General features: G+C 41.0%; 5 protein-coding genes across 7 annotated transcripts; 4 read left to right on the top strand and 1 right to left on the bottom strand.

Moving 5' to 3' along the window:
* Positions 1-2,171: 2,171 nt before the first annotated feature.
* Positions 2,172-2,741, top strand: LOC108074521 (protein midgut expression 1). Its single transcript, XM_017166599.3, has 2 exons — positions 2,172-2,330; positions 2,392-2,741. Exons 1-2 carry the CDS (start codon positions 2,296-2,298, stop codon positions 2,594-2,596), a joined length of 240 nt encoding a protein of 79 aa, XP_017022088.1. The 5' UTR covers positions 2,172-2,295; the 3' UTR covers positions 2,597-2,741.
* Positions 2,742-12,400: 9,659 nt separating this feature from the next.
* LOC108074605 (uncharacterized) lies at positions 12,401-13,685 on the top strand. Its single transcript, XM_041776005.2, has 4 exons — positions 12,401-12,523; positions 12,585-12,808; positions 12,864-12,949; positions 13,011-13,685. Exons 2-4 carry the CDS (start codon positions 12,585-12,587, stop codon positions 13,415-13,417), a joined length of 717 nt encoding a protein of 238 aa, XP_041631939.1. The 5' UTR covers positions 12,401-12,523; the 3' UTR covers positions 13,418-13,685.
* A 144-nt stretch (positions 13,686-13,829) lies between these two features.
* Positions 13,830-16,260, top strand: LOC108074604 (trans-1,2-dihydrobenzene-1,2-diol dehydrogenase). The gene is made up of 5 exons (XM_017166720.3): positions 13,830-13,956; positions 14,875-15,103; positions 15,214-15,505; positions 15,567-15,813; positions 15,881-16,260. Exons 2-5 carry the CDS (start codon positions 14,896-14,898, stop codon positions 16,139-16,141), a joined length of 1,008 nt encoding a protein of 335 aa, XP_017022209.1. The 5' UTR covers positions 13,830-13,956; positions 14,875-14,895; the 3' UTR covers positions 16,142-16,260.
* Positions 16,261-17,309: 1,049 nt separating this feature from the next.
* Positions 17,310-18,626, top strand: LOC108074572 (trans-1,2-dihydrobenzene-1,2-diol dehydrogenase). 2 transcript variants are annotated; one of them, XM_017166674.3, is made up of 3 exons: positions 17,310-17,746; positions 17,798-18,174; positions 18,257-18,617. In XM_017166674.3, exons 1-3 carry the CDS (start codon positions 17,368-17,370, stop codon positions 18,506-18,508), a joined length of 1,008 nt encoding a protein of 335 aa, XP_017022163.1. In that variant the 5' UTR covers positions 17,310-17,367; the 3' UTR covers positions 18,509-18,617. The 2 variants fall into 2 exon arrangements, with proteins under 2 accessions (XP_017022163.1, XP_041631605.1); XM_041775671.2 differs by having other exon boundaries at positions 17,310-18,174; positions 18,257-18,626.
* Axud1 (AXIN1 up-regulated 1) lies at positions 18,376-23,963 on the bottom strand. Of its 2 annotated transcripts, none has more exons than XM_070283580.1 (3): positions 23,317-23,963; positions 21,061-23,064; positions 18,376-18,509 (listed from the first exon to the last, which is right to left on the bottom strand). In XM_070283580.1, the coding sequence occupies exons 2-3, from the start codon at positions 22,981-22,983 to the stop codon at positions 18,492-18,494; spliced, it is 1,941 nt and encodes a 646-aa protein (XP_070139681.1). In that variant the 5' UTR covers positions 22,984-23,064; positions 23,317-23,963; the 3' UTR covers positions 18,376-18,491. The 2 variants fall into 2 exon arrangements, with proteins under 2 accessions (XP_070139681.1, XP_017022161.1); XM_017166672.3 differs by lacking the exon at positions 18,376-18,509 and adding an exon at positions 19,408-20,847 and having other exon boundaries at positions 23,317-23,961.
* Positions 23,964-24,202: the final 239 nt, after the last annotated feature.

Raw genomic sequence — 24,202 nt, 5'->3', positions numbered from 1 at the left:
TGGCCGGGCAAAGGATGGCCAGGATCCCCGGAATGCCCACCACGCCCACCAACTGCAGCTTATTGTCCGTTTCATTTTCGAGTGCAGCAGCGTGTAAAATCGCAATAATGCACAAGATACCCAACGCAGCAGCGCACAGTTGTCCACGGACAACCGTTTCCCCCCTTTTTCCGGGGATAAAAACTGAAGTCGGCAACAGCAATTACGATTCACAACGAATTTCGGTTTACTCTGTGATCCTGTCGGTTGGATATGGGAGAGGTTCAAACCGTAGAATTTCAGAAATAAAAATAATAATTATATTTTTGTAGCTTAAACAATAATTTCTTAAATGAGCTTTAAATAAGCTTTAGGAATTATAAGAAAATATCTAACATTTCAACTTTGTTTGGGGATATAAATATCAGAAGATATCTAAATATATTTTAAAATATTTTCTAGGGAAATTCATACATAAATACATTTAGTTAAACTTTTCCCTTAAGTTCGTAAATCTACAAATTTTGTTAAAAATCACATCTTTAAAATAATATTTTTTTTATTCTACCCAAAACCCGTGCAACCTTCACTAAAGAGTACAAAAGTCTTGACAAATCCAAGCCAAACTGCAAGCAGAAGCGACAACAGTAACAACACTAGAAACATTTGTCATGGCAATTGATTGCAAAGAAATCCAAAACACCCAAAAGCAAATTCAATTTAACTTTCAGCAAAAATAAACACAACATACACACGCCATAGCAAAAACGTTGCCCAGAACAACACAAAATAAGTCAGAATAAAACGAAATTGAATTCAATTTTCATAGGCATAAATATGTCTCTAACAAATAGCATTAAATTACAAAAGTAACACAAACGAAATCATTCGATTATAATGGCAATATTTTGTGCATTTCGCAAATTTCCAACAATATTTATTTGCCGTTGACAGTTAAGAGCCAAGCGGATGATGATGACTTTTGAAAGGGCCTCATTTTATTATTTGTTATTTCGGCCTACATTTTATTAAATGGCCGCCACTACGAATGCTTTTAATTGCCTTTCATTAATTTTTACGCAATGCCGGTCATCATATGCAAATAAATTGCGCATACGCCTCGTTGCTGCCACATAAAGCACATCCGTGACCAGCAGAGTAATTGATGCTAAAGTTTGCCCGGCAGCTTGCGGATCTCTCTGAATGAAGCTGTAGCTCTTTTTGTTTTCAGAAGCTATGAAAGCGAAACTAATAAAGGATATTTGTGGATGGTCTATGGATTCTAAATCAATAGGATGGAAATAGGATTAAATTGACTTTTTTTAATAGTATTATTGCCATGAAAAATTGCGAATAATCAACAAGATATTTAATTTAAAATAGTACAACACTTTGTTATTAAACGTTTTGTTTTTCCAACTTAAAATAAACAAAAAATTTATGTTGCGCTTGCTTGGTTGTGACATCCAAAATCTAAGTTTATTTTATTGCTATTTAATGTATATTTAGTTAGGAAAAATTCCACAAATTCTTCAGCTACCTAATCAGCTTCAAACCCGCAACTTAGCAACCTTATCGGTCGGGATTGGTGGATATGGAACGACCTGGCTCGAGTTAAAGTTCCTCAGCGCTGAACCAGCCGGCTCAGAGGTCATAATTTCTGGTTAAGCTGAGCGTAATCGGCACTTTTACCTAAATGGACCATAAGGCGTTAAAATGTTGTTATCGCCCCGCACAAAAGCCTGGGCCCACACACACACAGACAGCCATTCCACGGCCAACGCCGCCCACCCGTTGTCTTGGCCAAAAGAGACTTACCTTTGGCAGTGCAATAAAAAGCCAAAATACATTTCGATTATGCGGCCAGAAAGAACATTTCTCTTTGCCTGGAGAGTGCTTGCTTTTTTCTTTTCTTTCCATTTTATTTTATTTCTGTAAATTTTCTGGCGGCCCTCGACGACAATTCAAAGAGAGAGGGGAGGAGAAAGAAGCCAACCCTTATGCCTGGCTTAGGTTAATCGAAGTTCCCGTACTGCCGGGCAATAAAAGAACGAATTTTCGTAAGAAAATAGCATAAAATATAATTTGCTTGAAAGCCAAAATATGCTAACGGAATGGGGCGGAGAGGTGAGGTGTGGTTATCACTTTTATGGCCAAAGTATTCGAATTGTTTTGTGAAAGTAATAATCCGAAATTGATGTCATTTTACCCCCGAGCATATGGCCAAGTATCCCAATGAGATTTCAGTCATAATTCTCGTTAAAAAAGTTTTGAACAAAAATTTACATACAAAGAAAAAATCGATTGTACAAAAAGATGTGTTTGCGGCTATTGGGAAGTTGTCTCTGTTGGTAAGTTAATTTTCCCAAGACTGATGACTTGTAAATCTAGTTTTGTTCTCACCTTTTGCAGCTGCTGCCAATTGGGGTTGAAATTGCTGTGCCTATTAGTCTTTTCCGTCTTCGGAGTACTACTCATAGCGGCACTAGTCGTGTACTTTTGTTTCTTCCACAACAAATCGGAAAAGACGACAACATTGGATGATACTAGCACTCTTAAAATGGAAACCCCAAAATTATTCAAAGTATTACTTCACCGACTAGTAGACAGAATTTAAGATACCTCAGTTGAAACTGAGAATTATAAGAGATTATGACTAGAAAGAATTATGACTGGAAAATTCAATACCTGGAAATTATATATAAATAATATTAATAACCGATTTTAATAAAAATTTTAAGAGTTCTTATCCCAACTTTAAACATATTTTAGAGTCCCTTGAAAGTAATATTACCTGTAAAAGTTAAAACTATCTTAAAATTCCTAAAAAAAAAATCAGGTAAACCAAAGACCATTTAAACCAAATGGAGTACTCCTGGTCAAATCACTTGGCACTTGGCTTGGCTATTTTGCCTTTCACTTAGCTGGCCAGCAAAAGCGAAGAAAATCTGTGGAAAAACCGCCAACCATCAAGTGCTGCTGCTACTGCCGCTGCTGTTGTGTGAAAAACTGATGCCAGTAGTTAATGGTACTTTGTATGCAAAGTGCAAGACAAAACGAAGGCAAACAATGGGTGGGCTGAAGTACGGAAAAACCATAGAGCCATTGGGAAGAGCTGGAGTAAGAAGTTCGCCGTCAGCCGTCAGCCGTCCGTCCGTCCGTCCTGGCCACAAAACCGTTTTTGGCTGCCATTTGATTATATAAAATTTCCACATTTTTCGCGTACTCCCGCTTTATTTGCTGGCTGGCTGTAAGCGTTTAGTGGCAAACAACTGACAGCTGCCGAAATGCCGGCGTTTTAGTTCCTCCGACTGCCAGCTGCTCGTATCCCTCGGTGTCTTCCATCTGTGTGTGTGTGATGTGATTAAGATGGTTAGTCATTCCATTTAAGAGCTTGGCCCTAAGCTCTTTCTTCGCTTAAATGGAAGCCGAGCGAACGACTCTCGTGGGCTATCATCGATATTGAATCACTTCGATCCAAAACGAAATTAATGTCGGTTTATTTCCCCTAGACTTTGTAGCTATTTTTATATTAAATTGGTTTACACCAAATGCAATACAAGTAAATAGTTTTGATCCTATTGATAAGATGGGAGGGCTTAATATATACTAAATATATTTATTGAAAATTTGGTAAATTTTTTTATTTTTTCAATGGCAAACAATTACATTTTTTAATATAATTTTAACTTTTCCTAAAAATCAATTTTAACCTATTTTTTCATACAATTTAAAAGTTATATTGCCTTGTTATATTGATATATATTTTTGTTTTATTTTTTAACAATTTTTTATTGAATTCACACCCTTGTTTGCCATAACTTTTAAATTGCATTTTAACAGTTTTTCCGACAGGTGAAAACGTGTTTGATAAGCAACAGTATCGTGTCATTAATTCCCTTTACCATTTATTTTTTGCCCCGGAAAATGCTTCAATGAATTTCATTTCAATGGATTTTCGGTTTCCTTTATTTTTTCATTATGTGAAGAGCATCGGGCAGGATTCTCCTTTTTCGCTTTTTTTTTCTCGATGCCTTTTACAGCGTTTGAGCATTTGGTATTTGCTACCTAGAAATCGAAGGAGTGGGAGGTGTAGGTATGCTGGGTCTTGGCCATTACTTCGATTTGTTTCTTATTTAAATTTTGTATACGCTTCAATTGCGAACCCAGTGAAAGAGAGCAAAATAGCCAAGTAGAAAGGGAGACAGCATTAAGTGCCTTTGTCGGTTTGAAAAAGCGAATTAATGCTGAAGGAGGGAACAAAAAAAAACGTAAGGGAAAATCGCTGTGGTTTCCTACTCTAATGCGTTTAATTTATATCCCCGCCCAAACTACAACAAATAAAAGCTAAAGAAACGACCAGGGCTTGAGGGGGGGATAAAATAAAAATATATATTTATTTTACAGCTGCTGCACTTAGATGGGCCATGGGCGATGGCAATAAAAAGCAGCCCCAGCAAGTGGCATTCAACACCTTTTTTTTTTTTTGCCTTTTCTATTTCCCCGCCCAGTCCCGCCAGAAAAGCTTAATAAACAAACGCCGAAAATGCTGGAGAAGAGCTGAGGCTGAGTGGGAGGTGATGCTGAAGGTTGGTGGTGCGTTATAAACATTTAAGTCCACAATTTGCACAGCGTGTTAAGGGCGCACCCACACACACACACACACACCTCACAACCCAAACTCTACACACACCGTACACCCCCCAAAAACACTCCACTTCGAGTGGAACTATCCGAACAGCAGCCAAATGCTGGCCAAATGCAATTTTCACGTGCAACCGCAACGATATTTATGCCACACCAGCAACAAAAGCTCAGTCGGAAACGATTTTAACACTACAGAAAAAATGTAAAAGAATACATTTCATAGAGATTTAATTTTTACAAAGACTTTAAGCATTTTTTACTATTTAGCAGATTTTTTTTTAAATTATTTTTTTAGTTTAAGAATATTAAAACTATGAAATGCATTACAAATTTATAATTTACTCATAATATTCGAAGGTAAAAATTTCTGATATAATATTTTGAAAAACTTAATTTATTCATTATATTTTAAGGCTTAAATATATCATCTACTCTTCATAAAAAATATATAAAATAATATGCATCCTTAAAAATAGATATAATATCAAACTTAACCTTTAACTTCTGTCTTAACTGAAAACTAAATGAATATTCCTTTAGTTTTCCATAAAAAAACACCTCAAATATTTCTGAAAAAAATAGAAACAAATCTAGAACATTTTTACAAGTGCTCCATGAGGTGGCTCCAGCTGCTGTCGAGCTCTTTTTCACCCCACACTAACTGACAACAGTTGACACCACTCCCTCCCTTCCCTGATCGGCCTGGAACTGCCCTTATTGCCCCACCCAAAGTCACAGCTGCACCTTCCATTGTGTGTGTGTGGCTGTTTGTTGTGTTTGGTTGTTGGGGTCGAAGAGCTCTATGCGTGCCTCACATTGTGGCAACATAAACATCCCACCAACAGAGGCAAAGGGGCCACCAGGGCCATGGACAAGGTAAAAATATTTTTGGAAAATTCCCAAAATTGAACTTTGCGTGGAGAGAAAAAATGTTTGGTATGTATGATAAAAATTAAATTGTAAACATGTTTTGTACTAAAAAATGTGTACCAATTTTATTGAAATAATTAAAGCCCTGGCCAAGAGAAAGCTAGGTTTCTCTATCCTGGTTTTTTTAAGGCTTTCATTATGAATACGTTGCATTACAAAAAGTTATTTGTCTGATATTTCTTCTCAATTCATTTTTATAGCCCTTATTACAACCCTTAAGTAGGTATTAAAATGTGCGTCCAGTGCATATTTATGGCAATTGCATTCAAATGAGAACCGTCCATCTTTGCAGCGGCCCTCCAAACTGCCCCATGGCCATCGGCTGCGAGGAATGCTTCTGTGAAGACGCAGGGATGCTTCCGCTTGGCAACGACAGCGACGACAGCTACGACGACACCCCGGGAAATCTCAAGGAGTCATAAACACGAACCAAGCACCTGCAACTGCCACGATTTGCCACTTCGTCCCTGCTGTTACGTTGCGAGGGTGGCGGATAGCAAGCCTGACCTCGGACTCGGGCTTGGGCTCGACTATGGGTTCGGGTTTCCGTTTCCGGTTCCGGTGCAATGTGTCGCCGCCATTATGCAAATGCCAGGCTCTCAAGTGGACAGACTGCTCATTGCAATCTGCATTTAAATGACCCCGGCGAGGTGCTAGCACGCTCCGAGATTTCCCGGAATCATTTGCAAAAATATTAAAGAAAAATTCCTTCTAGCCTCGAAAATGGAATATATCTCTTGACGGAGTTTGGGGGGCCCTTTGGAATTATGCATGACCACGTTACGCCGCCTTTGGCCGCAGTTATCATCGCAAATGAGTTGCCGAGTTGCTGGGTAATTGAAAGTCTGTTTGGGAAAGGTTAAGAGCAGCAGGCGCCGCAGAAATTGGTAATAAAAGGTGGTCAAAATTATTTCAACGAATTGGTATTCAAGGGGAGAATAAGAGTTTATATAAGCTTAAATATTATTTTCAAGGAAGAATAGTAAAATAACATCATTATCTTATTCAATATACTTTAATTAATTCCGACTAAATGTTATCTTTTAATAGAATTTTATAAGAGTACCTACAACCATACATTTTTATAAGATTCTGTTTTAAACAAAAGACATTTTTGCATTAAAAAAAAGATGAGTTTTATGCTCAACCGTTTGCAGCGAGTTGAGTTATTTAAATCATCCTAGAATGTGCTCCTTTGGCAACCTAATATTGCGAGTAAAATATCTGTGTGTGGAAATCTAAGCCCCAGACTAATTTTACCTTTCAGAGAGGACCTGGAGTAGGAGTATGGCATGCCAGGTGGAGGAGGTCCCCTATGGTTTTCATAACTTTGACAGGGGAAACACACGCCAGGACACCCTCACACATACACACACACACACACACACTCGCTCTCCGCCGAGGGAGACGGCTAATAAAGTTGCAAACACGCGCCCAGATACCGGCTGAAAGATTGTGTGTGTAATGCGTTTCTCGTCCCCCCAAGAGAGTTGTTAACGTTTTTTCATAGCCCTGTTTACTCTTTTTCATCTTGGCGCCGAGACTCTAATGACACGCCCCCTGTCCTGCCCCGCGTCCTACGATAAGCGACAATAAACATAAAAAATGAATGCGCAGGCCCCCCCTGGATGGGGCCGGCTTTTTCCCCGGGTTTTCCCCAGCTTTCCACAATTGCAACGCGCCAAGCGAAAATTTTTTAACAACCACACGAGATTTTGCCGCCGCCGAGCTTTATTGTTGCTGTCACGGATTTTGGCGGATTTTCAGCACATAAACATCTTTTTCATATTTCGTTTTAAAGAAGCGAAAGAAAGGGCAACGAGGGACTCCTTTTGGGGCCTCAAATTAGTTTGCAACGAGAATTTATTAATTGAATCATCATTTATAAAAGTCCCACAGCGTAAACACACACATATTTGTTAATAAAAAAAAGTGTAACGATATGCAGAATGTCATGAAAAAAAGGATTCTGAAAGCTAACATTGCTAGCATATTTTATTATTTAATTAAGGGTACTTCCAGGGCACTAAAGTATGTGTCTGAAAACGGAATTTATGGGAAAGGAATTTAAGTATAACATTTAATTTGAATACAAAAAAATCATATAAATAAATGCTATAGAAAAGTATGTGTATCAAGATTCGTTGCCTTTTAATTTAATTCTGGTATTCCATAAATTTTAATTTCATTTTAAATAGTAGGTTTCCCTGACAGATGGGACTAATTGCATTCATCGCCAATAACTCCGACAGAAACACGCTTAGTTCTGCTGCCTGCAATCCATATAAGACATGCCAGATTATTAACAAATTCGCCTGCCAACCCATTCCATTTCGCCTGTCAATTTGTCGCATCAGCAAATAAAGAGGCAGATAGGACGAGCAAAGGAAACCCGAAGGAGCAGAGCTGAACAGAGCAGCCAGGACGATGAGTGTCAATACAATTTCCCAGGCAATTCGATGCGGAAAAGTCAGCGCCAGGGAAATGCAGATGACTTGTGGGTGTGTATGTGTGGGTGTCAGCTCTAAATGCGATCAGCTCCTTCGACAGCTAAGCTCCACTTGCCAGGCAATTTTCTTCAAGGCGCTGACATAGCTGGCTACAAATATGTGCAAATTCTGGGAATTATTTCCCTGGCAAACTTTTGATGTTTTTTTTCAGGGCGGGGCAAGGCAGAGACCAGAAATGTTTGTTAACTGCCAAATCAATCGACGCCAATCGATGTTTTTGGGGCAAAAACGCATCGTTGGCCTATTAAAAACCAATTTAATTTACTGGGCATTTGCGGGGTGAGGGGAGTTTTTTGGGGTAGAAAAGTACACGGAGAAAGGCAGTATTAAAATGGAAAATGTTATTCTGTTAAGTTTTATATTAAATCTGGAAATTATGGCATGAGTTTTAAGTTGTATCTGGCTTGGCCAATGGATGTTTTTAGTACCTGTTTGTTAACAGAACTCAATATTAAGCATGATTAGACTGCAAGTAGATCCTGCTAGGATATATAATCAACCAACTGCAAGGCTAGGATATATAATCCGTCAATCTTAATACTAAATCGTTAATCTCTCTATTTTCTTTCCGTGCATGGAACACATTTTCAGCAACCACGAAATTTGATCAGAGATAAATTCCAATTATTAAAATCGAATTTGCACAGCAAGTCACCGCATACACACGCACACACCCCCCCCTCACATGTTCATGCAACATGGCAGCATGCAATGGGCGTGGCATGAATGGGGCGGGAATATGTTGCAATTGGGGAAAAAGCCATTGAAACATTTTATCAAATTCTAATTATGCAAAATGGAGGGGAAAAAAGCAATTAAAGCGAATGTCCCCAAATGTTTGTATCCAACTAACTATAAAATGTGCAAATTATCAGATCTGCTAAAGAATCCATTGTGGGTAACGGGTGTGTGGGCGTGGCAAACACACATTGTTCGGTGAAAGAAACTACATTTCCTTTCTTGTATGCATACATTTTCCAATTAACTCCACCACTACTGACCAGCTGTAAGCTTAACAAATTTCCCGTGAAATAGTCCTTTTTTCTGCTCCAATAAATTTTCAAATCTACAAATCAACAACAACTATATATTTTGTGGGTCGGCGACGGCTTAGTGGGCGGTAAGGGGTGGATTACGTGTACAAAATGTAATTCCCCGTTAACGCTTTCATAAAATTGCACTTTAAACAATCGAATTGACCCGAGCGGAGGAAAAGCAAAAAGAGAGAAACACATAAACCGGAAGCGCACACAATTGCAATGGCATAAAGTATAAATTGTAAATAAATAAATGTTATTGCAAGGCGAATGGACGCTCTTTGCTTTTGTTTCACATTTTCTGCATCATAGGCGCATATCCATTTGACAATTGACAGCATAACGAATGGCGAAAACGAGGGGAAATAAATTTAAAAATTGCGAAACATTGCGAATTATAAGCAAACAGTGCAATAAGCACGCATGACAACGAAAATTAAAAAAGCCATCAACTATCGGCATCAAGTTATTGTATTTTGATTGTGAAACTCAAAAAAATTTGAAATGACAAAAAAAAAAAGAATATTTAATTAAATTTATATTTATATATTTATCATTATCATTCATTTTTCATCACAATCTTTAGTTACCTTTAAATATATTTTTAATAAAATTAAACCAAATGCCATTGCATACTGATAGGCGCCAATCGAAATTATACGCAGCCACGCGTTGTTCGTTTGCCTGCGCCAAATACATATGTATAAATTAATGTTCTTTAACATGTTCATATTAATGATAAAAGCAATGATAACAAAGTGTATAAAAACAAAAATAAATAATGCATAAATACAATGACGGGCAGACAGCGAGACATAAAGACGCGACCCATTAACTTAAATGCTCGCTCCCAATCCATCCCCTGCTGTCGCTCTGGTTATTTTTGAAGCTTTGGCACGTTGTCATGAAATATGCATGCCTTATATTTACACAAAAAACATTAATTTTGCCATTTCACTGGTATTTCTTTGATATACACGCCTAGGTGTGCTACAGGGGAGATGAATGTGTTAATATTTGGTTGCCTCTTTTTTTTCGGGAGTTAAACGGTGTAAAATTGAGAAATGATTTGCCATAAATATGAAATGAAAATGAAGCCATATGTGGTGGGGTAACAATGGATATATTACACATATTTTTTATTCAAAGGATATATTGCTAGGATATATGAATTATAATGTATGTTATTCCTTTTATTGACACGGAAATTGCGGCAGTTTTAAATCAATTAAAAATGAGCCAAAAATTTGCAATAATATATATTTAATTAAATTAAAAATAAAAAAGATATGTTCATTTGTAGACTTTAATACACATTTTAAAAGAATTCTAAATTCATCAATTCATTATCTTTTTAAATACAATACAAGTAAAGAGAATATAAAGATTATTCCAAAAATATATTTCCATTATTAATCAAATCCCAACTTGATTTACGCAGATATCCATGTCACTTCCGAATGTCCCTGTCCTGATTTTCAAAAATACCATTTATTATGGCCATTTTCGCTGGTCGCATAAATCAAATGGAAAAGCTGCAACTGCAACCAGTTCCTGTTTAGAGGAAACGCTTAAGAGCGGCACAGCGGATCATTATTCAATTATTTGTGAACGCTAATTAGTCGCCCAACTACAGTCGCACGACTATTATTTCGAGCAAACACACACACTCAGAGCAGCACGAAATAAAAATAAAATCAATTAGGCGAGCCAGCGAATAAAATGGCATATAATCTCACCATGGCTCCGACGAACAGGCCTGGCTATTATGATGGATATTTCATGTGACACACTACTGACCGAAACTGGTCGTCGTCGCTGACCCCATTGGGATGCTGTTTTGTTTCCGTTTCCGCTGCGGCCGCCATGACAGCTGCCCCTCTGCCGCAGCACCCCATCCCACCCCGGGGATTTTCCATTTCGCCGTCGTTTTTATGATAATTTATATATCAATGTACACGCGAAAAACGAAATTACATTTGAGCTTATTAATTTATGCACGAAACTCACGAGACCGAATGAATTGATTTGTGTGTGTGCGCATAAATATGCAGCTTTAAATTAGAAAATTGGCACGAAATATCACAGGAGAAGATGGATTCTTCAAGCGAACCGAACTGAACTGGAGACTGAAAAGTAAACTCAGTATTCACAAAACCATATGCCAATTATGCTGCTCCAATACTAGGTTTGGATACACTTGAGTAGCTCTGGCGAGCTGCGAAAGAAAATACTCGTATCTGAAGACCAGTTAACCAAGTGTGTGTGGGTATCTGTGTGTACGGGCGATCAATCGGAACGATATCAAATGGTTATGATAAATGCCAAATTAAAATCATCATAAAAACAGGGTTATTTATTAATTTATGATACAGGGTTCCTTATTGATTTATCTTTTTTTCTTTATATATATCTTTTGTTGTTTGATTTTAATTAAACATAAATGCTAACGCCTTTCAAGAAATAAAATGAGTCGAATCAGGGAGTTCATCAATCATTATTACTCCAGTCTACTAATCTATTTTAATTAATTTTAAGTTATTTAATAATTATAATTATTATTTTTAAAGTAGTAATTTATTGCAATTTATATTCCACAAAGAATTACTATACAGATATAATACAGATTTTAAATCAATTGAAGATAGTTAGTGTATATGTGGCCTAGACATATACGCCGCCGCGCCACGCCGCCGCCGCCGCCGATTTTTGCCTTATTTGACGCGCCGCCGCCAAATTATGAAAATAACGGCGCGCCGCGGCGCGCCGCTGGTGCGGCATCGGCGCAGCTTCAGCGCGGCCTTCAGTGTCATTGTTCTTTATAAAACTTAAAAAAAAAAAAATAACTCATTAAAATGGCCTTTTTGCCTTATTTGACGCGCCGCCGCCGCCGGTTCTTTCTGACTACTACGCCGCCGCCGCCGAGTCATTTTGACCTCTACGCCGCCGCCGATGCCTTTAACCATCGGCGTAAACCTCTAATGTGGCCTACCTTTTGGACCGCCACTGTATGTACCTTCAGAAAATGTACCAGGTTCTCATCCGTGATATGGTTTGCATCCTCGCTGTTCTCATGCACGGACGATCTGGTACTTTTGGTCGCTCTGATCGCAAAGTCTGGCAGCGCTGTCAACTCGGACCGAAAAGTCTGGCAGCACTCCCATTTTCAGGAAAAATATCGATATATTGACGATCTGGTACTTTTGGTCGCTGGGACCGAAAAGTCTGGCAACACTGGTAGCTGGGACTCAAAAGTCTGGCAACGCTGCTGTGCGAGCTACCAGTGTTGCCAGACTTTTCGGTCCCAGCGACCAAAAGTACCAGACTTTAAAATATCGCGATATATTCAGACAAAATATCGATATATTGTTATATTTTTCCCATCCCTATAAACAGCTGACTGTGAATCCTAAAAAAAAGGTAAACAATGAATATATTCAAAAAACAAACTTTTCAAAATAACCAATTTAACCGACTTTAGATGAGCCTAAATAGACGCAAACTATCCGTTTCGTGGTCGCAGTATTACGAGGAGATGCTTTTGGATATGTGGGAAAGGAGCATACGGAACTTGGAGCCGTATACCGGCTTGACAAAAACTCAAATTAGGAGGATGATGGCCAAACAGCTGGACGATGCTGGATTTATTGGAATCGAGGCGAAAGAGGTGCGCAACAAGCAGGAAAACTTAACCAAGAAGTACAGGTGAATTCCCGGAACTTATCACCTGGGCATAGACTCAAACACTTCTCCGTTTCAGAGTGGAAGCAAAAAAACTGGAGTCGCATTGGATTCACTTTGAGAGACTCCACGAGATGTTCAGGCACTGCAGACCTGCAAACCCGGGTAAATTGAATATTTAATATATTCTTTGGTTATTCCAGATTGTAAAAATCTTTAAATTTAGTGGACAGTTTTGATAAGTTTGACGAAGCTTACGAAGAAACTGAATACTTGACCGAATATCTGGAGGCCAATGCCGAAGATTTAGAAGGGAAACGTGACGACCAGTCTCCCGAGCCAACCCCGAAAAAAGTAAAAAGACCTGTTGCCCAGGAAAAAACTACGGGGTATCGTGACGACGACCAGTCTTCCAAGCCACCCCCGAAAAAAGCGAAAAAATCTGTTCCCTTCGAGGTGGGAATGCTGGCGGCCGCTAGAGAACGCAACAGGGAGCTGCGAAAGTTTAGGGAGCAATTAATATATCTGGGCGAACGGCGTCTGACCGTTTTGGAGCGTTTGGAAAAAACTATGAACCGCATGGAAGCAGAAAATTCCCGATTCCACCAACAAATGTTGGAAAAGAAATCATAACAATGTGATTTTTCCCTTAAAGATCACTTTAGGTTATAATTTATAGTTTACTATAGGTTAAGTGTGATTCTTATATTCCAAAGTTCTGTTTAAAAGGCGCTTTTATACGTTCTTGTAAATCTTTTTTAAGAATCAAACAAAGCTTGGTACTTTTGCTCCTTTTGTTGTAGAAATTCGGTTGCTGTGGAAGCAATTTTGACTCTTTATCGTAAACATTACATCCTTATTTAGCTTAAACTTGATGTATTTTCATATCTAATCCTCATTGCGCCAACTATTTTTGAAATATCTAAGCAAATACACAACTTCTTCTTCTAAAAAGCATTCACAGAGCAACGTTGAGAATGTCGTTTTTATATTGTGCACCCAGTGAGAGCGTCAAAAGCCCTGAGCTTGAGTAAATCAAGGAAATCGAATCGTTTTATGTCGTTGGGTGTACAGAGTATAGTTTATAAAAAGGTTATAAATAGAACTGTCGCACGTAAACACAACACAGTGGAAAGTTTTATCCAAACGTTTAGTTCTGCCACAAGTTGAACGTAAGGCATTTAATTGGATATATAGTTTATATATACTTTATGGGAGTTAATTATAAAATTTTAACAAATTTAAAGTCAAGTCGTGTTATTATTACAAATTACAAAGCAAAAAATAACCGGCTAATTACATTCTCAAGGCTATTATAAGTTTTATATGCAAATCAACTGCAAATGCAAAAAAGGAAATTAATTAGAAATGCCGAAGTGCTTAAGTGTAATTTATTGTAAAACACTTGTCAGCTCAAAAGCTAAGACAAACAAACAAATGGTTACCGGGGATAATGCTATGAAATATCACTGCACTGGAAGAAAATGAGTGGTGGAAGTAATTTATATGGATGAGGAAAAATAAGCTTTAAGTCAATAATCCCTTAGGATTTAGTTATTATATACTTTTTGTTAATTTTGGTTTTTACAGTTGAAAACCATCTTTGGCTTTACTTTTTTTTAAGAGAAATATTTGTTTCAGGCTCCAAGAGAAAAGTTCCTAATAAATTAATTAAATCGTGACTATATAAAAATACTCCTCTTATAAATATTATTATAGGTTTTATTCGATTTATCTCTGTTCAGTAGTGCGAACGTGACAAGAATTTTTGATTTATGGAGGAAATTATTGGCAACGGGAGCGAGAGGAGAGGGCTCGTTCGATCGACTGATAACTTTGGATTGAATACAGGTGGCATCCAGAATAATTAAAGTCATACTCAAACAAGGTCAAACTCAATAACATTGTGAAATAACACAATTGTTACTTTTGGTCGATTTGCTTCCAAACAATTGCTGGAGGAAGATAAACACTCAAAGCGAGAGAGCTTCTAGCATTCTCCCTTCTCTTTGCTGATAACGCGGCTGTTCCGCGCTGGTTCCCACCCATATTTAACTAACAATTCACTTGGCTCCTCCACTCATTCGCAGCCCGTCCCAGAAGCCAGCAACATGTCGAAACTGATCCGTTGGGGAATCGCTTCAGCTGGCAAGATCAGCGAGGACTTTGTCATTGCTCTGAGCACTTTGCCCGGCACCGACCACAAGGTCCAGGCTATTGCCGCCCGATCCCTGGATCGCGCCCAGGAGTTTGCCACCAAGCACTCGATCCCCAAGGCCCTCGGAAGTTACGAGGAGCTGGCCAAGAGCGGTGATGTGGGTGAGTATTTCCTGATAATATTCAACGAATTTTACCTTTACCTTTACACCTTTTAATTTTGTAAACTTTTAACTATAAAAAAACTAATTAATCTTAATTCTATTCCCCAGATGTTGTCTATATTGGCACCCTGAACCCACAGCACTACGAGGTGGCCGTGCTTATGCTGAACAATGGCAAGCATGTGCTCTGCGAGAAGCCTCTGGCCATGAACAAGAAGCAAGTGGAGGGCATCCTGGCGGCAGCAAAGGCCAACAAGAGATTCTTCATGGAGGCGGTGTGGTCTCGCTTCTTCCCCTCGTACCAGCGCGTCAAGGAGCTCATCGCTGGCGGCCAGCTGGGACAGATCAAGGACGTGGAGGTCAACTTTGGCTTCCCCCTGGAACATGTGGATCGTTTGCAGTGAGTAAACAGAGACAATTAAATATTCAAAATAAATTCTTACTAGCAATCGTTTCCAAAGAAAACGCGAGCTTGGAGGCGGAGTGGTCTATGATTTGGGCATTTACGCCATCCAGGCCTCGCAGTGGGCCTTCCAGGAGAAGCCCCAGAAGATCGAGTCCAAGGGATCACTCAATGCCGAGGGCATCGACGATGATGTCAGTGCCACTTTGACTTACAGTGGCGGACGCACTGCTCGCATGCGTTTCTCCTCCAAGGAAAAACTGTCCAACACTGCCGTGATCAAGGGCACCAAAGGACAGGTTACCGTAAGTCTAATCTAATCAATCATGATTTAACAGAATTTAATATATATATTCTTAATTATACCATTAGCTCATTGACTTCTGGACGCCTAACAAGATGATCGACATCGATGGTCAGGAGAAGGAGTGGCTCCCGCCCAAAGGCAAGTATCAGACCAACTATGCCAACTCCGAGGCCATGAGGTACGAGGCTGAGGCTGTGCGTCAGTCCATCCTCGCCGGCGAAGTGGAGAACAAGAATGTAACCTATGCCGACAGCTTGCTCTTCGCCGAGATCGAGGATACCATCCGCAAGCAGATCGGTGTGCTGAACAAGTTTGATGAGGAATAAATATAGATTTTATATAATTAAACAAGTAACATAAAATAAAAAAAAAAAACTAATTTGAAAAAGTAAACGTTTTATATATATATTTTAAGGTGAAATATATGATCCTAATGCTTGTCTCACCTTTCCTTCTTCCTTATTGAAACTTTTCTCAATAATTTCTCCCTCTCTAAATCAAGGATTTGCAAACAATCCGATAAGGCGAAATATTGATTATAGAAACGCCAGCAATGACATTTCCACTAGGTCGAATCCTACCCGGGGTGTAACTAATGTAGATGATATAGCACATTTCTTCCCACTATACAATTGATCACGTTTTCAGTGCATGATAGGCGTATTTTTAATTTAGGGGCTGGTAGGAGAGCGCCAGCATAGGCCTCTTATCTCCAGGGTCTAGTGGGGTTTCTGCTCCCTTATCTCCCGTCAAGATTACCACCTACTCTTAAAGGTATTACCAGCTAAGGCCTAGTCATAGCTTTTGTGATGATCTACAATATGTGAATTTTATTTACTTATTTTTTTCTTAATTTTTAAATTGCAAGAAACTTGTGTTACTTGAATTCTTCTAGCAAATCTTTAGTTTTTTAAAAACTTTTGCGCAACTGTACCTTTAAGTTTTGTGCACTTAATATTATCATTTGATTGTCGGGAAAAAAAGGGGCTCGTCTCAGAAGGAAATGATAAGACCCTGTTACGACAATTGTCAATGTTCGATTGCGTAGAACTCTTTAAAATTTGAAAGTCTCTAGAATGTTAAGATATGTAGAGTGCTTTTTGGATTTGTTATTAAATTCTTACAATAAATATAACAACAAATAAATGTGTTGATATGGAAAATATTTAAGTGTTTCCTTTTATATATTTAACATTAAAATTTGTTTGGTTTAATTCGATTTTGTACTAACTTTTGTTTAGATTTTTAATTTTTAAAAAGGAATTAAGAAAACTATTCACATCTCCATTAATATCTATCCACTATCACCTACTATAGTATGTCATTTTGATGGATTGTCATTGTGCATTCGTGAATCTGTGCTCGGTGTTCCTTATCAACCGAAATGCTATGGAATACGAAAAGTGCAATGAATGCAGATGCCAGGGACTGATAGGAGACCCCTCGGGACGGGCACTCAGTATCATTATCATGGCGTTAGTAGCTGCCCGGACACGAGCCCGAGAGAGACTCGATTCGAAAGCAGAACGCAGACTATATATCAGGAATTATAATGCAAAGCCAGACGAACCTGAACTGGGGCATTGCGGCGGCGGGCAGGATAACGCAGGACTTTGTCACTGCCCTGAGCACTATTGAGAAATCCCGGCATGTTGTGGTAGCTGTGGCGGATGTGGATGGCCAGCGGGCCCAAGAGTTCGCTCAGAGAAACCAGATCCAGCGCCACTACGATGGATTCGATGCCTTGGCCCTGGATCGAGAGGTGGACGTGGTATATGTGGGCACCCTAAATCCCTTTCATCATGCCGTCGTCCATCTGATGCTATCCAGGGGGAAGCATGTTTTATGTGAAACCCCCATGTGCCTGGGACTGGACCAGGCCAAGGAGCTTTATGCTGTGGCAGAGCAGCGCGGAGTATTCCTCATGGAAGGTAGGATTTCCATTTTACGGTCTACCAAACTAAATTATTCTTCAATTCTAGGCATGTGGTCACGATTTTTTCCCAGTTACGATCGCTTGAGGGAGCACCTGAACAGCGACATTATCGGAGAGGTCACTCAGGTGAAGGTCCAACACGGCTTTCGCCTGAGTCACATGGACCGGGTCTGCAATCGCTCTCTTGGCGGCTCCATTCTTCTGGACATTGGCATCTATGCTCTGCAGCTGGGTCAGTTTGTCTTCGGAGTTTCGCCCGTCAAAATTCTGCCCAGTGGCACGCATCTAAATAAAGAGCGAGTGGATGTTCAGGGTGAGTTCATGCTTGATTATGGAGACGGACGGAGACTTACGGCTTTGGTGACTGGACTGGAGAATCTGGAGAACGATGCCGTCATTACGGGCACCAAAGGCGAGATTAAGGTGAGCGCTTATCTCCGGCCTACGGGATCAGGGAGATTATCGCCTAGGCCGCTGACTAAGCCACACTTTGTAAATCTTCCAGCTGTCGAACTACTGGTGCTGCACCCAGATGACCCGTACGAATGGCCCGCCAGAGTCTTGGCCTTTGCCCCAAGCCAAATTTGATTTCCATTACACAAATACCTGTGGCCTGAGGTACGAGGCAGAGGAAGTGCGTCGCTGCATTGAGAAGCGTCTGCTGGAGAGTCCGAAATTCACGCATGCCGAAAGTCTAGAGTTGGTTGCCATAACGGATGAGATGCGTCGGCAAATTGGAGTCACCTACGATAACTGAACTGTGGGGGGTTCATTTCTTTTTTTACAAAAACAAAAATTAAAAATGTTTAGATTAAGAAAAGGTTTTTTTAGGGAATGTTAGTAGTACTTCAAATTGATATTATTTTAAACTTGAATAAAAGAAAGTCTTACAATATTATAAAAATCCATAAAAGTTTGATTATTTTATTTTAGAACATTTCTCATTCCAAGTTCCGTACATCTGAGATATGCACTTATAGGATTTTTAAGCTCCCTGAGAGACTGTAGAAGAGAGATTTTTTCGAGTTTTTTAGAAGATTAGGATAAGGATTACGAAACCAAAACTTGTTGCCTCTTCTCTCAGTTTCAGTCAGACTCATGACTTTGGATGTTCTTCCCCTTCCTCAACTTTGAAGTTCGATGCCCAGCAATGAAATAAGTGCTCCAAAACGTACTTATTGCACTCAACTCGCCACCCTATAAACAGATACTTATTTTGTATTCAATATTTATTTAAATAATTGCCATTATTTTCTTTTGTCGTTTTCATTTTTTCTGTTTTGAATATACATATTTCTAAACCATGTCTAAAGCATGCATGTTCTGATTTTTTTTTCTGGTTGCTGCCATTTTGTTGTTGTTGTTGTTGGTTCATTAAGGCTAAGAGACTGAGGGTCAGAAATGAGGAACTTAGAAACTAAATGAATACTTATTAATTCGCAGCCAAACCGAGACAATGCAACTAAAGACTAAGAACAAAAGACGAAATTAAAAATGGAGTAGTTAAATGTTAAGATTGGCCTGGTAACTAAATGCAAACAATACAAAAACACAAAAGTTAAACGGGGGATAAATCAGATTTGACACACAGATTTTCTCTTTTTTGTTTGGATACAACTCGGAGGCTCTCAGCTCATTAAATTCATTGGAGCCACGCATATAAACAATTTAATTATATTTTTGATTACTACTTTTTCAACACGTAATCAATTTGTTCGTTTTATAGATTACTCAAAAATAGAAGTAATTAGTAGAGGTGAACTTGATGTCGAGGAAGAAAACATACCTTAAGCAACAGAGTAACTAAATTACATTACACTCTTACAGGACTAATTAGAATTTAACAATAAAAATGATTTATACAAGGCGGTTTCGAGCCGCTCTACCGAAGAGGTCCTTTAAAAATCTAAAAGGGACGCTGGCGCTCATGCTGCGGTGTAGTTTGATTCCTGCCCCTATTTTTCCATCTTTGTGGTTTCTTTTCCTCCGTTTTCTTTCCATGCCCCGCCCCACTGATGCCGGCTTAAACTTAATGAAGTCTTTTCGCTGTGTAAAATTGCTATAAAAACTATTCCCAGCTCTCTCATTGTTCCTTTTAATTCAATTGAAGGGTGTGGCCGTTCTTGCTCTCAATTCAAAGTAACTTTGTCTAGCAGTCTAATAACTAATAAAATCAGACAGCACTGCACTTCATTACTTAATTTACAATAAAGGATAATGGAATCTTATGTTTAAATACAAAATATACTGAACAATTTTTCTGGTTGGCAATTAAAATTTAAAAATAAAAGAATACATGAAAATTAAAATTTTGTTCTAAAAAACAACTCGATATCTCACCAATAGTTTTCAAGACAAAGCTTCTGTGAATTGACAAACGACCCACACCCCCTTGATCCCACTCTAAGTAGACTCATTTAGAGATTGATGTTGCTGGTCCAGCGGCTGGCGGGGCTGTGGTGCTGTGGGAGGAGCAGGAACAGGAGCGGGAGGCTGTGGCAGGGCCAACGTGGTCATCGGTGGCAGTTTGCTTTCCACGACGGCGACGATGGGCGCAGGATTAATCAGCGGCGGGGGCAACGCCTCGAAATTCATACATCCACGCTGTGTATCCTCCATAATGGGCGGTGTGTCTATAGAATCAATTGTGGATGCACAGGAGGCGGCTCGTCCGCCGCCACTATAACCCTCGGAAACTGCCACCAGGGCGGCGGTGGTGTTGCGGTTGTGCTGCAGCAGATCGTTGATCTGGGAGAGGCGCGAGGAACTGGCGATCGGTGTGCTCAAGCTAATAAATTCATTGGCATTGGCCGGGGACGTGCACGTGGAGGGGGGGACAGCGGTGGCTGGCGAGGATGCGGTTGCTGCTGCGTTTCCGACGAGACGCGACGACAAGGTGGAAGAGGCTGCGGTCATGGAGGCGACGGTGGTCTGGTATGGAGCATTGCTGGATGCTGTTGTCGTGGCATTCCCATACGGGGGAACCGAGGGCACTGCACAAGAACTGTAGGCGCATGAGCTGGATGCTCCGGAGGCTGGAGAGGCGACGACCGTTGATGGCGAATGCGGTTGATAGGCGGTCGGATAGGAAGTAAGCTGTACAAGATATAAGGATTAGTATTAGTTAAGCGGCAAACCATTGCAGCTGAGTTTAATTATACCGATGCTCCTCGATAACTACTATAACTTTACCCAAAAAAAAAGTTTAAAAACATTTTACAACATCTACATGAACTAACTCTTGCCTAATTAAAGTACTATAACGGCCCAGTAAGGTTAATAATACGAATTACGACTTTTTCCACTCACCTGGGAGCTGCCATAGCTAAGCGATTGATATAGTTCTCCGTACGAGGGCGTGGCATTGCTACCACTAGCAAAGAGTCCCGAATCTAGGCTGTCCAATTGCGGATATCCTGCGTAACTCTGGCTCTGTGTCGCCTGCTGGCCAGGAGCTGTGACCTGCTGCTGCTGCTGCTGGACCTGTTGTTGGTAGTAGCTCACACTGCTCTCGGGAGTGTAGGCTGGCGAAGCGTAGCCGGAACTGTAGTTGGATTGCGTTTGCAGGAAGTACGATGAAGGTGATCCTCCCGTTCCCACCGGCGAGTAGCCAATGGTCTGCTGGGATTGTTGCTGCTGCTGCTGGAGATGCCCCCCTTGGACGCCTTGAACAGAGCCTTGTCGCTGCTCCAGATCTAACCGCATCACGGTGTGGATGTAGTGAGTTCGCACCCTGGTGGGATTGAATTCCACCCGTCCGACGGTGTTGCCACAGGCCTCGCGAGTGCAGCCGCAGGGGAACATGGCTCTGTCCACCTGACACTTAATGCCCGCCTGGCTGCAGGCACAAGTTTCCGGGTCGCAAAACTCACGGCAGGAGCAGCCACAGACCTCTCTAGAGTTCCTGATATCCCGGCACTCGCTCTTCTCGCTGGCATCTATTTTCCGCACACCCGCCGCTTTTAAAAGCGCCCGCCTTTGTTTTGGCGTTACCGGCTGCAGGAAGCCATTGGAGCCGTCATCCGCATCCGAGCCACTGCCCTCGCTCAGATAATCCTCCTCAGATTCCTCGCTGTCATCGCTGCTGGATCCTCTCGGCTGCAGTTCCTGGTTCTGGCTGCGATGTGCCCGCCGCAATTCCGCCGCATGCTCGGCCAACGTCATGGTCTTGAAAGCTATATGCCTGGCCCCCATGCCCAGGGTGCATCCGCCAGCGGTGGGCACGCAACCAAATCCCTGCTGTCGCGGGAAATAGTACACCTTCACCTGGTCAAAGTTAATGGAGCGCTTGACCCGCTTTTGGGCGGCCATCGGAGGAGTCGAGATGTCGGGAATGCCATCAATTCCATCGCCTTCCGAGTCATCCAATCGTCTCTTAAGATTGGACCTAATCGGTTTCGGTTCGTTATGCGGCTTTGGTGCCTCCTGCTCGGCTTCCTTCTGCGTCTGATCAGCCTTTAGCAAAGCAGACGTTTCGCTGCCAAGTCCAGAGTCGGAGCCCCCGTCTCTCAGTTCATCCTCTTTAGACTTTGCTTGCTTAGCCGGCGCCAGGGATTCTTGATTGGTCGGCGCCACTTCGTCTCGCGGAGCGGAAGCTATTTCCGTCTCATTATCTAGCTTCAGCCAGAGCAGCTCGCCACTGGTGTCCACCTCCTCGTTGGTGGTGACCGACGAAGAGTCCAGTATGTTGTCAATGGCCAGGGGGTCCTCGGAGACGGCATCGGAGGCTATCGAAGAGTTGAGATCGGCATCGCCCAGGACGATGATCTCATTGTTAGGGAAATTCTCTAGCTCCAGGAACTGCTCCTCCAGATCGGGATCCGTTGGAGCATGCGCAAAGTCCGCTAGCTCATCGTCCAACTGCTCGAGCGGCAGAGGTAGCAAGGCCAACGCCTTGGCCTTGGCCGCATGCACCTTGGTGGCATCGATTATCGAGGTCTTGATCTGCCGCTCAATGTCGAAGTCGTCATCATCGTCACCGTCGTCCTCACGCTGTAGAGCCGGGATATCCCCCTCGCCGAGCCCCCGCCGCACCTCCTCAGACTCTACCTCCTCACGATCCGCATCATCTTTCCTTAATTTTGTTTCGCCTTCATCGTTGGCTTTCAGGCTGTTGGCTGTTGTCGCCTCTTTTTCAGTGGCCGCTGTGCTTGCTGCTGATGGACTAAACATGTTAGAGCCGCTGGCATTTTTTTGTATATACGTGAATATCTTTTTGATGGGAGTGAACATGCTACTGCCTCTCGAGACCCCGTCCCAAGTGGGCCCTAAAAGCAGGATTCCTCCCTAGTACGCGACGCGTCGTAGGCACATCTGAAAAGGCCAAGAAAAAAATATAACTTGAGATTTACATAATGTAATGCCGGGGAAATTCCCTCAAACAGGTAGGTGAAAAATTCCAGATCAGGTATGTATGTATGTACAAGTATTCGTGGGAGTGCCTGTGTGTGCAGTGTATCCTGCGAGGCAGGATCTCCAGTACTTGGCACAAAAGCGCAATCAAATATGTAGAACACACAACTGAAAACTGAAATCAATATTGATTGGCTCGCAAGAGACACGCACCTTTTTCGATTGTTTATCCGAGGTAAATCAAGCCAAAGGACTCGCGAGATCGCTTTTGTAAATCCTTTTTCGAATTTGCGTTGCAGCTGCGACAAAAAAAAAACGGCAATGGGCAAAAACTAAGAGCGAAAGAGATGACGAAAGGCGTAATTGTGTGCGTGTGTGCAGGAGGCGCAGCAGCAGCGAATGAAACGATGGCAAATCTGCGTATGTGTGCAGGACGCGGTTGTAGTTCTACTATTCGCTTAACAATTTCCTGAATTTCACCCGCAATCAATCGCACTTGTCGCTCAGCTCTACTTATTTGAGCGAAATCCTTTTATTTCGACAGACTCCGCACTTTTCACGGGTTTTCTCACTTTTTCACAGATTCTCGCAATGTTATTACAATTTCCATTCCACCTACCAGTGTGGCCGTAGGGAATTTTTGCAAATTACTTGTCGGCCCACTGAGGAATATACCAGATTTTGGCTGAAGAGACAGGAGGATGGGCGCTCACGCGTGTCACGTCTACGGAATAGTGGAAAAGATTGCAGTTTTCCCCGGGAAATGGTTTCCAAAAACAATCCCACGTGGATTTCCCAATAAAAATATGAATGTTTTAGCTAACCACTACTTGATTCGCCTATATTTGACAGCTTTCTCAAGGTCTGGATATATAAATACAATGACGTCACGAGATTCGGGACATACGATTATTTTGGAAACAAAAAAAATACTGCATATACCAAACATTGCCAATTTGGGCTCGTTTAAATAAATAAAAAACTAAGGACAGCCTGGTTTCCTACTAACATTTCTATTTGGCCCTCATTTAGTGAACTTCTTAGACATAATTTAAACTAGATTCTAAAATAATATTTATTTTGCCGTTCCGTTTAAGTG

Source organism: Drosophila kikkawai, chromosome 2L (genome assembly GCF_030179895.1).
Source record: "Drosophila kikkawai strain 14028-0561.14 chromosome 2L, DkikHiC1v2, whole genome shotgun sequence".
Lineage (NCBI taxonomy): Eukaryota > Metazoa > Arthropoda > Insecta > Diptera > Drosophilidae > Drosophila > Drosophila kikkawai.
The sequence above is the reverse complement of the archived record's forward strand: the minus strand, read 5'-3'. Positions and strand labels throughout refer to the sequence as shown.

Coding starts and splice junctions, on each gene's coding strand:
- LOC108074521 (XM_017166599.3), top strand. CDS start 2,296: ATGTGTTTGCGGCTATTGGGAAGTTGTCTCTGTTG. Junction 2,331..2,391: donor TTGGGAAGTTGTCTCTGTTG/GTAAGTTAATTT, acceptor CACCTTTTGCAG/CTGCTGCCAATTGGGGTTGA.
- LOC108074605 (XM_041776005.2), top strand. CDS start 12,585: ATGAGCCTAAATAGACGCAAACTATCCGTTTCGTGGTCGCAGTATTAC. Junction 12,809..12,863: donor AACTTAACCAAGAAGTACAG/GTGAATTCCCGG, acceptor TCTCCGTTTCAG/AGTGGAAGCAAAAAAACTGG. Junction 12,950..13,010: donor CTGCAGACCTGCAAACCCGG/GTAAATTGAATA, acceptor CTTTAAATTTAG/TGGACAGTTTTGATAAGTTT.
- LOC108074604 (XM_017166720.3), top strand. CDS start 14,896: ATGTCGAAACTGATCCGTTGGGGAATCGCTTCAGCTGGCAAGATCAGC. Junction 15,104..15,213: donor GGCCAAGAGCGGTGATGTGG/GTGAGTATTTCC, acceptor TCTATTCCCCAG/ATGTTGTCTATATTGGCACC. Junction 15,506..15,566: donor GAACATGTGGATCGTTTGCA/GTGAGTAAACAG, acceptor TCGTTTCCAAAG/AAAACGCGAGCTTGGAGGCG.
- LOC108074572 (XM_041775671.2), top strand. CDS start 17,368: ATGCAAAGCCAGACGAACCTGAACTGGGGCATTGCGGCGGCGGGCAGG. Junction 18,175..18,256: donor GCACCAAAGGCGAGATTAAG/GTGAGCGCTTAT, acceptor TAAATCTTCCAG/CTGTCGAACTACTGGTGCTG.
- Axud1 (XM_017166672.3), bottom strand. CDS start 22,983: ATGTTCACTCCCATCAAAAAGATATTCACGTATATACAAAAAAATGCC. Junction 20,848..21,060: donor TTAGCTATGGCAGCTCCCAG/GTGAGTGGAAAA, acceptor TATCTTGTACAG/CTTACTTCCTATCCGACCGC.